General features: G+C 42.4%; 1 protein-coding gene across 2 annotated transcripts in view; it reads left to right on the top strand.

The window, feature by feature from the left end:
- RASGRP3 (RAS guanyl releasing protein 3) overlaps positions 1–12,788 on the top strand; it is a 183,600-nt gene that overhangs the window by 108,887 nt on the left and 61,925 nt on the right. For both annotated transcript variants that reach the window (XM_075338148.1, XM_075338145.1), the window contains 4 exons: positions 503–619; positions 2,413–2,688; positions 9,009–9,086; positions 10,300–10,413. In XM_075338148.1, the coding sequence (XP_075194263.1) occupies positions 503–619; positions 2,413–2,688; positions 9,009–9,086; positions 10,300–10,413 (585 nt within the window). The remainder of the gene's footprint in view (positions 1–502; positions 620–2,412; positions 2,689–9,008; positions 9,087–10,299; positions 10,414–12,788) is intronic.

The following is a 12,788-nucleotide window of genomic DNA, read 5'->3' as shown; positions in this document are numbered from 1 at the left end:
TTGAGCACCCACAATACTTGGTCAAGCTCTGCGAGTTTCCAAACACCCCAATGCTCGATCGACTAACGAGCAATGCCAAGCATGTTTGCCCATCAATAATAAGGCTACAAGTTGAAAATTAATGAAAGAGACCTGTAATTATCCTTACTTTAGAGTTTATATGGCAATATGTGCAAAGGGATGGCAATTTTTGTTGTTAGTGTTTCAGTTTGGGTTTTTTTTATTGACATGCTACAACTCTAGAGCAATAACATATACTAATATGATTTGTTTTTATGGTTCAGAAAAGTAATAATATAACTTTAATTTGAGGAATATTCATTCAACATATTACTCTTTTGTTCAGTTGTCCACTTTTCCTGACAATGCATCAGCAAGGATAGAGTACTAAAGTAGCATTAGCGTACCCAATTACCTTTTATACTTTGGTCAGCGATATTTTGTACTGCATGTAGTCTCAGGTACTAGATTATTTTTAATTCATTGATTTATTTCATTGCAGAAATTACTGGACCTCCAGAATTTCAATACACTGATGTCTGTGGTTGGTGGACTAAGCCATAGCTCTATATCACGCCTTAAGGATACTCATGCACATCTAAGTACTGATGTAACAAAGGTATATATATACAGATTACTATTTTGAATTTGGAATGAACTAGGAACTATTTAAACATCTGACCGAGCCAGTTACTATACCTGTTTTTTGTTCAAATAATAACTAGCCCAAGAAGAGAATGTATCAGTCTTCTACGGGTTTTTATAGTGCGCCTGGCTGCCTCCAAACCTATACACCAAAATTTGTTGCCTGCTTCATCACTTTCTGTTTAGTGGAGAATCTGGTGACAGTGAAAAATGGCTTCTGAAGGAGGAATAATTTGCATACCTTTTCTCCCAGGAAAATTGCCTGGTTTGTGGTCTCCACAAGGAGAAACAGTACCCTCCTAGATACACAGCAAAGGCCTTTCAAGGTGCAAGAACCCTCAAACAGCTCTCTGAATATGTCTTTCATACTTTAAGCACACACCATTATTCCAGGCCTTTTGGCTAGGATAGGTACTTTTTCAGTTGTTTGGCTGAAGGTCCTGTCAGTATTTCAATGAGAACACTTACACAATTTATTTTATTTGTTTTTCACTGTATGTCCTTGTGACAAACATTTATTGGGTGAAGCTTCTTTATGAGTTTCTACCCAAATGGAGTGTATGCCCCATCAGGCTCTTCTCTAGGACTGGAGGCAATCTAGACTGAGTTTACAGTTCCACTGTGGCAGCCCAGGTTATTGTTAAGGCCTCAACTGCCAATTTCTAAGCTTCAGCAAAGGGGGCACTTATGATACCAATCATCTAGACATTCCAGGACCGTCCATAAAAATAGGGAACTATGATTTAAGAAAGGATTTATTATAGTTTCCCAATGTGTCCATAAACAAATATTGCCTGATTTTTTGAAAAGCTGTCTGGAAAAATTTAGAAGTCAAGTTGTCAACCCTTGGGAGCACCTATCCCTAACCCTGTGACTTTCTGGACTGGACTAAATGGGAAAGAATTATGTGGGGGCTCTTCTCCTTTTGGCATAGACAGCAATAGACTACGTCCATGTACACTCTTTAGCACTTTTTTGGTGGCACCATTCACTGGGCTGTTGAAAAATCTACTAAAGGGTCAAACATTGACTTTGTTTCTGTTACGAGAGTGTGATCGAAATTCACTCCTTCTGTGTCCTTGGAACTCCAAATTAATAAGATTTGTTTTACAAGCATTTCGAGAGTTAAATGCAGCACACACCATCTTTGGTGTACTGAAAGTTTTTGTTTTATTACATCATATGACCAGCTTGTATAGTACCTCAAACAAAGAAATTACCATGCATCAATGACAGCCGCAGGGGTGTGAGTAGAAATGTGATACTTTCCCGCCCATTAGTGTTATCTGAGCCTTATGACATCATTCAGTTATAAGACAAGATGGTTTCTAAAGAATACAAAATGGCTTGTATTCTCTCACAAGAGCTAATATGAGCAATAAGGCATGATGTATCATAGATTGTGTGCTTAAAACATTTCTCATGGTGGCACCAAGTGAAGAAATGCAGGGTTCCTAGGCAGATTATATGGACCTGTATTAACTTAACAAGCTGTCATACAACTGAAGAAAATAAAAGTAATCCCTAACATACCTTATAAAATGAATAACATTTATTAATAAAAATTGCACCTCCAATTGGGCTACTTTAATTATAGCCATTTAGACAGATGCAGGATGATTGATAAGATATAAAAAAATGCAAATATTTTTTTCTTACAATTTGTGAAATCAAATGATCAGACCTATTTCAAGTTCAATACAAAAAAAAGTAAAAAAACATAGTCTGGTTTATCAATAAAATATTTTCTCTCTTCTTCTCTTGCAGGTGTGGAATGAAATGACTGAGCTGGTCTCATCAAATGGAAACTACTGTAATTATCGTAAAGCCTTTTCAGAGTGTGAAGAATTCAAGATTCCTATTCTAGGTGTTCATTTAAAAGACTTAATAGCCGTGCATGTTATTTTCCCCGACTGGATTGATGACAACAAAGTAAATACAGTGAAAATGCAGCAGTTATATGTCACCCTCAATGAACTGGTTTCACTGCAGAGTGCCTCACATCACCTAGAAACCAGTATGGATTTAATTAACCTCTTAACAGTATGTATTTTATTTAGCATTGTCACATTATGTTCATTTAGCAAGCTAAATAATGCCTGTCAAAAAGGTTCAGGCGTAAAGTGAACTTGTTGGCTGGTCCATACGGCCCAAACCACTGGTAGTATGAATCAGAATCTGCTGCAGCCAGATCCTCTGATATAGGTAAAAGATCTGGCCATGGACAAGAACCACAGACAAAACTTGTCCTGCGCTGGCTTCTCTCCAGATCACTACAGGTGACTAACAGGTCTCTCCTATAGCAAGAGACCTATCAATCACGTCTAGCAGTGCTGGGAAAAGCTGGCCATGGGTGGCACCAGACTAAAGGCCGCTTTACACGCAGCGACATCGCTAAAGCAATGTCGTTGGGGTCACGGAATTCGTGACGCACATCCGGCCGAATTAGCGATGTCGTTGCGTGTGACACCTACGTGCGATCAAAAATGGTCTCAAAATCGTGCAAAATCGTTTATCGTTGAAATGCTCCTCTATTCCCAAAAATCGTTGCTGCTGCAGGTACAATGTTGTTCGTCGTTCCTGAGGCAGCACACATCGCTATGTGTGACACCGCAGGAACGAGGAACCTCACCTTACCTGCGGCCGCCGGCAATGAGGAAGGAAGGAGGTGGGCGGGATATTACGTCCAGCTCATCTCCACCCCTCCGCTTCTAGTGGATGGCCGCTTAGTGACGTCGCTGTGACGCGGAACGAACCGCCCCCTTAGACAGGAGGCAGTTCGCCGGTCAAAGCGATGTCGCTAGGCAGGTAAGTACGTGTGACGGGTCCGAGCGATTTTGTGCGCCACGGGCAGTGATTTCAAGCATGCACTCGATCCACACCAATTAGAATCAGGCAGTAGGCAACTTGTGGAACTTTGTAAGAGTTCACCCTAACAATTTCAACCTCCTAAGCCACATATCTGAGCATACAGATCCTTGTAATATAAATCTGTTGACAACTTTATACCTAGTAATAATTAGCGTTTTCTCTTAAATGCAGATGGTGCACGTTAAGTGCACTGGGCGTGACGTAGCACTTAACAAACCTCTGCTTCCTGAGGTTGTTTCTCCACCTAGCCTAGCTTGATTAATAGCTCACTGTCTAATTTCCTTCGCCTAAGTTTGATGTCACACAGGAATTGAGCTATCAATAAAGTTTAAGAGGCTTGTGCTGGTTGGTTTGATTAAGAAACACGTTACTGCTCTTATGTGCCTACTTGGTGTGCACTTGCATATAATCTCATGCTTTTTAAAGGGAACCTGTCAGGTGCAATACGCACATAGAACCACGAGCAGTTCTGGGTGTATATTGCTAATCCCTGCCTAACCATCCCTGTATCTAGTAGCATACATAAAGATATCATAAGAAACAGTATTTCTAAAGATCTTTTATCTTATGCTAATGAGCACGGGGATAAGTCCCATTCAATGTAGCATCACCAGCGGTGCCGCGCATACCTGTGTTCGCTGTGATTGTGCTTCTGAATGCCGGGCACTTCCGGTCATGTGCAGGATGAAGCCGGGTGTATGCTTCCCGGCTTCAGAGAGTTCTACTGGGCATGACTGGAAGTGCCCGGCATTCAGAAGCGCGGTCACAACGAGCACAGGTATGCGCGTCACGATGCATTGAATAGCATGTTGGTATACCCCTGTGGGTGTACTAACATGCTAAGAGGGCGGACTAGTCAGGGGATATAACACCCTCGGGACTAGTTTCTGCGCTCATTAGCATACGATGAAAGATCTTTAGAAATACATTTTCTAACGATCTCTTTATCTATGCTAGTGTATACAGGGATGGTTAGGCAGGGATTAGCAATATCCACCCAGAACTGCTCGTGGCTCTGGGTGCATATTACACATGACAGGTTCCCTTTAACCTTTTTGTGAATAAAATATTTTTTATCTGTGGGATAGCTTGAGTTTGTCTTCATACTCCAGAGGCAGTGGTCCTTAAGTGCTGAGTCACACCCAGAGCACTTAATACCTAATATGCTTATTAAAGAAAAACACTGATTTCTAGGGAAAGCAGCAACAGATAGAAGAGAAAAAGGTGTTAATGGATTTACATTTTAAAGGCCTGCATGTGTACCACCCCGTGTTCAGCAGCCGAGCCGCTCGGATCAGGACCTTCAGTGGGTGGCTCGAGGGTCTCCGGACCCGGGGGTCCTGCGGTTACTTCAATCAAAAGGGGGTTTGTGGTTTGGGGACTTAGATGTACGCCCGGAGCCGTGTTAAGTTTGTGATGCCACCCACGGGATGTGGTGAAGGTAGACATCACCGCTGCGGTTACAGGTCACCCGGGGGAGATGTTGCGCAGCAAGTTGTTAACCCCTCCGTGGGTTGGGATGTCTGGTGGTGCAGGGAGATGGGCGGCTGGAGGGCACTGATGTACTCACTATTAGTAAACACACGAGTCTCTGATAAACCAAGGCGATGGTGGTCGGTGCCCGCAGCCGGCTGCAGTCTGGTCCCCCACCCGGCTGGTGGTCTCTGCTTTTCTCCCGCACCTGGTTGTGATGGTGGACTACCTGCGCTTGCAACTTCAGGAGTCCGCTCCCAGCTTGTGGTTGCCTGAGGAGCCCTTTGCCCACAGACGCTGGCCCGTGGGATCTCTGAGCCGTGGCGGTGGCTGCTTATCCCCCTCATTGGGCTGTTGCCTTCAGTCGGGACTTTGGGTGGGACAGGACCTCTAGTCCTGGCCGCAATCAGTTAATTAGCTAGCCCCCAGTAGCTTCTGGACCTATCTTCAGGGTCTGAGTACCCCCCTTTGTGCTCCGGTTTCCGAGTCGGTTCCCCGGGTCGGTACCGGCGGGCTGCAACCCTGTCCCGGTCCACCTCGGTTCCACCGAGCCATCTTCCCGGCTCCTGCATACAGAGGCCTCTGTCTGCCTCCTAACCAAAGGTACCAGGGCTCCTACCCTGGCGCCTGCTCAAATTGTTTTTTCTCCTCTGCTGGAGCTGCACACAGCTCCAGCCCACACACCTCTCCAACTTGGACTCTGAAACTTATCTGTTTACTTTCCAGCCTCAGGCTCTCTGAACTCCTCGGTGGGCGTCTTCCAACCGCCTGGTTCCGCCCCCTGGTTTGCCCATCAAGCCCTGAGGGGGGTGACTAGGGTTTTGTATGTTTGGCTGTGTGTTACCTATGAGGGACAGGTGTAATGCGGGGCCCTATTTGTGACTACCTGGTCCGGCCAGGGCATCACACATGCCCATATTTGCAGCTTGGAGGGAGGGGGAGTTGATCTTATAGACAAATTCCCTTTTAAATGTGTTTTCCATTTTTAGAAAACCCCTCTTGTACATCAGAAGTTTCTTTTAAAAAAACAAACAGGGCTTTACCCACTCTTTTGGGGTTCAGCACTAAGACTCTGCTGCTGCTCCTGGTGTCTATTATTGTCAACTAATTGGGTAGAGCCGCTCAGATCAGTTATTGACTGCAGTGCTGTTGACATGATGGCAGCATAGGGAGACAATAACTGTGACGGGGTGCAGTGGCATACAACTGGACCTGGGGAGGGTAAGTAAGAACTCTTTTTTTATTAAACAAACTACAGCTAGGGAAATACATTTTTAAAGCCAGAAAACCCCTTTAAATCCTGCTTATGTGGCTGTGGGGTTTCAGAAATAAAGACTGCTTTTTTCTAAAAAATGCTACCATGTACAGTATGTCTATTGGCTATACAAGATTTTGCAGTCCTCTCCTATTGAATGCCATACCAAACACAAACTGGAGTTGGTTTACTGCTTGCAAAACCGACCTTCAGACATGATATTTTTATGTATATTTAGATATTGTGCCTTCAGAAACACCATTTTGTAGTTGTAGAAATCATTTATTTTTAAACAGGCAGTATACACATCTAACCAAACTGGGTAAAAGTTTGTTTTCCTTATTCTTATTGGAATGTGCACATTGCAAATTCAGACTGAAGGCAGCAAAATCACAGAATGATACATATGGAAATCCAATAAGAACAAGGAAAACCATTAACAGGTGTGACAAACTTAACAGTAGAGATGAGCAAAGCTATCAAAATTCATTTTGTGAATATTTTTGGGAATATTTGCTTCAATCAGTTGGCAGAATCAATTAACTGCCTTGTGCCCCTACATGATCTCAAGTCATAATTCATAATCCAAAAATCTGAAGACCAGAGGGAATGAGTGACAGGACAGCTGATGAGCTGGACTAGAGCAGGTGAGTATAATCCTTTATTATTTTTTACCCCCTCCTCCACCACATTTTATAAATAACACAATGCAGTAAGGCATTGCATTCGCCAAACCTAGAATAAACTCCTCAGATTCTAGTAGTGATCTCCTTTAGACCAGCAGACTTGATATTGTTTATGGTGATGTAAGGTTTGTGTACAGCCCCTCAGAAATAACTTTTCAGTTAAAGGGAATCTGTCACCAGATTTTTGCTCCCCCATCGCAGCATAAAGTAGAGGCAGAGACCCTGATTCCAGCGATGTGTCACTTACTGAGCTGTTTGATGTCCTTTTGATAAAAATCAATGCTTACTCTGCTGCCGATCTAGCAGTTATACAGAGCTCATAAATATGCTGGACTACCTGCAGCTCGCCAAGTAGTCCTCTAATGATAATCTACTGCAGATTAATCAGTGATTTTATCAAAATTGCACAAAGCAGCCCAGTAAGTGAAACACTGCTGGAATCACGATCTTTGACCCTATGTAATGCTGCTCTCAGATTAGGTGGCAAAGACCTGGGGATAGATTGCCTCTAAGCAAATGGTGTGTAGGGACATACCAGCCAGACAGATGCCAAAAGGACATTTGGCCTCTGTCTAATAAAATTAGCCCATGGTCCATGGCATCATTTAGATATATGGTACACATTAAAGTTTTCTCCAGTTTTGGCTTTGTGGTTTGTGACTTCAGTGCACTCACCCCATTAAAACCATTTAACGGATCTCTGTTAGAGCTTTATACAAAACAGAGCCTTAATATTGCAATGTGCATAAGAGTGTAGGATACAATCACGCAATCAGGGTCTGGTAACTATCACACCTAATGCAAATTAATTGAATTGTTATTTTTTAACTATTCCCTTGCTTTAGAAAAAAGTTTGTTTTAAAAATTAACATGCCTATGTTATTTGTATATTTTTCCAAAATAAGTGTGACACACGCAGCACAATGGACCCAGGACGCTGGGCATGAGTGGATCCTCTAACATATGTCATGGGTGTTGGTGGCAATTCCCTGTGTCCTGAAGCTCCGGTGACAGTGAAAAGCAGGTGGCTGTGGGTGTGCAGGGATTTACGCCAGCGTTACTGTTTCCCTGTCAGCTAGGTGATCAGTGGTGTGACTCTTAATGTTGGTGCAGGAAAACAGTTGAGTCAGGAGGCATGTTCAGGAGTAAAGCAGATGGACTTTTACTTGTTCACCATTCGGGAAGGTACACGGCAATGATGGTGATAACATACTTAGATGATACGGCAAGTGTGAACAGAGCCTATCTTGTCAACCAAGCTGACACATTAGAGGTGGTTTCCTCTGTCCCAATGGGTTGTTGTTCCCCAGCAGACCCCAGAGTTCCTGCTCCCTCTGACCTTCATGTATAGTAAGCTCTCCTGTCTACCCATCTTCTTTATCTGGTGGACCCACCTCCAGGTCCATACTACTCCTGTCCTGTGTCCACAGCTTTGAGTTTTGGGTAAGCTAAGTCACTGTGCAGACCAGGGTATTCTGTTTGCCTAAAGGTGTACAAGTCCTAAGAGATCCTACATGTGGCTTCGGGTCAGTTCATTCCCATACAGCCCACTGGAGTGGGGAGTAAATTTTCTCCTACATGTTTCTGGCATCTGCACTCGCTGAGCTCCAACTGTACTCTCACTCAAACCCGAGGTAATGGAGGCTAGGTGCACTAAGACCCCGCCCACCGGACTATTCTGCCCAGTAACAAGGCCTGTGGGGAGCTTAACTCCTGATGTAATGTGTACTCCGCACACCTCATGTAAACAATGTCAACTACTGTTAATGATTATAAATCACTTTGATACCCATGTCTAGGCTACTACAAAAGCCATAGATCAGTACCATAGAATACACCATGGAACCAGCACGTAGGACAATAGCATGGAAAACATCCTTGGCACATCCATGGTAGAATTCTGTAGACTTCTGAATATTTTGTTATTATAAGTTTTTTTCTGAATATTTTGCTCTGTGTAATATGAATATCATCACCTTCAGAATTTTTTTTGTTTTAAAAGTTTCTCTGAAGTGAAAATATTGGTTTAGTAATGGGCTTGACACAATGTGTGACATCTATTTTACTTTCTTTTTCAGTTATCCCTTGATTTATACCACACAGAAGATGATATTTATAAACTTTCATTGGTGCTTGAACCTCGAAATCCAAAATCGGTAAGAAACGTTCTGTGTCTTCCCTTCCAACACTCTTGCACCCCTCCAATCTATCCTAAACTTTGCGGCCCGATTAATAAACCTCTCTCCTCAATATTCCCTGCCCTTTTCTCTCTGCCAATCCCTTCTCTGGCTTCCCATTGCCCAAAAACTCCAGTTCAAACTCCTAACCATGTCATACAAAGCCATCCACAACTTGTCTCATCCATACATCTATGACCTAGTCTCCCGGTACTTACCTGCACGCAACCTCCAATCCTCACAAAATCTTCTCTACTCCTCTCTTATCTCCTCTTCCCACGATCGCATACAAGATTTCTCCCCTGCCTCTCCCACACTCTGGAATTCTCTACCTCAGCATATCAGACTCTTGCCTACTGTGAAAAGCTTCAAAATGAACCTGAAGACCCATCTCTTCTGACAAATCTACAACCTACAATATCCCTCAGTCCAGTACACCACTGTGCAACCAGCTCTACCTTCACCTAGTGTATCTTCACTCATCCCCTGCAGACTGTGAGCCCCTGCAAGCAGGATCCTCTCTCCTCTTGTACCAGTCTGTTTTTGTAATGTTCATGATTATTGTACTTGTTTATTATGTATACCGTTTTCACTTGGAAAGCGCCATGGAATACATGGTGCTAAAATAATAAATAATAATAATAATAATAATAATAATGTCGTCAGGTTGATGATACAAACTATTGGTATATCATATTTATTGCACAGTTTGAACAATGTATCATATCAATCTTTTCTAGGTTGACTTAACACTGTTGTTATCTAAAAATCTGGTGTTCGCCACCATTCATGGAACATACTCTGGGTCTGCTTATATTAGATCAACATACATATATCATATATGTTCATTGCCTATAGATTTTCTCACTGTAAAGTAAACAGGAGTGAAGCATTTGCTTACAAATGTGGCTGGTATGTTGGTGGGGCCTCTCCCCAATCTCCTCCATTCACTGTCTAGGGGTTTTCCAAAAACAGACGAACAAAGGGGACATTTGGTCTCCTGTTCTACTGTACAGTCTCACTACTGGGATGTACTAATAATTACATATCTGGTGGAAAGATGAAAAATAGCCTTTTAACGTTTCATCATATTATTCCATCATACTCTTAAAGTATTTATTTAACCCTAAATTCTTGCAAGGTGTCTGTTTTCAAACACTAATACTATGTTGGGTTATCTATTTCATCACAGCCAACTTCCCCTACAACTCCTAATAAACCTGATGTACCACTTGACTGGGCTTCTGGTGTGACGTCAAAACCTGATCCTACGATTATTAACAAACATATAAGGAAATTAGTGGAGGTGAGATCACTTATTTTTTCACAGTTCATTTCTCTACAAGTTTCATTTAGATTAAAGTCTATTCAGCATTTACACCCAGTTCCAAATTATTATGCAAATGCTATTCTTATCTGATTTTTCTAAATGATAGATGCAAATGAGTCGTATAATGTTCAAATCATCATACTCTTAATAGCCGCTGGGGATCAAGACCCTGTCGCCTTCTCCCTGCTCGCTGACAAGTCTCTGCCTGTACGCACACATAGGCAGAAACCTGTCAGTCACTGTCAGTGGGCAGTGAAAATCCACCGGGGACCTGCCAGTACAACTAGTGCACAGCGCAGCTTGTTCCCCGGTAGCTAATAACAGTGTATTTCTCTCATAAATGCCACAGATTTTCAGAGTCAAACATACCTGACTGTGGTCATACAGCCAGTGGCTAATTCGTGCTGCCCACGGTTTGGGCAGCATGTATCAGCTGACAGGTTCTCTTTAACTTACATCTCGATTTTGCTGTGAATTTTGTTGCCCATTCTGCTGGGACTTAGCAATGGATTTCAGCGCATGCAGTCAAAACTAATTTCCACATGGAAATGTTGTGCTACAGTGAGGTATAAAACCCTATCCACATATATTGCCTTGCAAATTGCTATGAATATGAACTATGGAATCCGCACTACAAATCTCTGAAAATTCCATGTTTGAACATGGCTTTCTGATAGTTTTTCTATACATATGATGTATTTTGTTTTACTACAACTCTTGGTCAAAAACATGGTGTATATAGGTCCTATATAACATGTCAGTAAAGTCTGATTTTATTACGTAGAGAATAATAATATGATATATTTTTTCATGGAATGGAAAGTATAGAATTATTTACTTGTATGCTTATTATCTTAAAGTAAAGTGCTGCCTACCTTTCTATGGTCAGGTGTAGTGATGAGCGAGCACTAAAATGCTTGAATGGTCATTACTCAAATTGAGAAGGTCTGATGTTCAGGAGGACTTGATTCGAGTAACGAGTATAATGGAAGTAAATGGGGAACTTGAGCATTTTTCCAGAACACCCTAACAGGAGGGCTAGGGGGACATTTGCTGAAATGGAAACAGCATGGGAATACGCCTGAACTCCAAGGTCACAGCTGGGAAGTAAATTATTAATTAAATTATTTAATAATCTTATTAATTAATTTTAAAAAATGGCATCAAAATCTCCCCTCATTTCTGATAACCAGCCAAGGTAAAACATACAGCTGGGGGCTGATATTATCAGGCTAGGAAGGTCCAGAGACATTGGCCCCTTTCCAGCCTGAAAATACCAGTCCGCAGTCACCCCAAAACTGGTGCATCACATTAGATGAGCCAAAGATGGCGCATTGCCCTTCTCTTTCCGATTGCCTTTGTGTGTTGGCAATTGAGGTAATATTTTTGGGGGTTGATGTCAGCTGTGCAATTTCAGCTGGCATCAAGCCCAGGGGTTAGTAATCGATAGGTGTCTATCAGACACCTCATTACTAACCCAGTAAGTAAAAAGAAAAAAAGACGCACACAGAAATAGTTTATTTGAATAAAGACTCCCTCACACTATCCCTCGTTTACCAATTTATTATCAAAAATGTTCCCACGAAGTTCTGTCGTAGTCCATAATTCCTAAACGCAGCTCTGGCGACTGTGAATAACAGTAAATTAGAGCTATTCACAGGCGCCGGGTAGTGAGTACAACACTCAGTCAGTGTCACTAGGTCTCACTGAGTGCAGTGCAGACCCGGCAGCTCTGATGACAGTTGTCTCACTACGCGGCGCCTGTGAATAGCTGTCCTTTTCCTCTATTCACAGTCGCCGGAACTGCATTTGTGGATTGTAGACAATGATGGAACTTTGTGGGAATTATTTTTATAAAACATTGCTAAATGAGGGATAGTGTGTAAGAGTCTTTATTCAAATAAACATTTTTTTCCTGTGAGTCTTTTTTTAACTTACTAGGCTAATACTGGTAGTGTGTGATAGACGCCTCTCCATTACTAACCCCTTGGCTACATGCCAGCTGACATTAGACAGCTCACATCAACCCCCCAAAATATCACCCCGATTGTCACCACACCAGGGCAATTGGGAAGATCCTGACAAAGCACTAGAATTGGCACATCTAGTGTGATGTGACAATTCTGGGGTGGCTGAGGGCTGGTATTTTTAAGCTGGGATTAGTCAAATGACCATCAACTTTCCTAGCCTGATAATATCAGCTCGCAGCTGTCTGCTTTACCTTTGATGGTTATCAAAAAATAAGGTGCAAGTGTATAAACCCTGCTCTAATCTAAGCTCTCTCCCTCCTGCATCAACTCTCCCTGAACTGCTTCCCCGGGCCTTATATAAGACTCAATGATGCGATGTGG

This window comes from Anomaloglossus baeobatrachus, chromosome 3 (genome assembly GCF_048569485.1).
Source record: "Anomaloglossus baeobatrachus isolate aAnoBae1 chromosome 3, aAnoBae1.hap1, whole genome shotgun sequence".
Taxonomy (NCBI): Eukaryota; Metazoa; Chordata; class Amphibia; order Anura; family Aromobatidae; genus Anomaloglossus; species Anomaloglossus baeobatrachus.
Note: the sequence above shows the minus strand (reverse complement) of the source record. Positions and strands in the feature narration are given on the sequence as shown.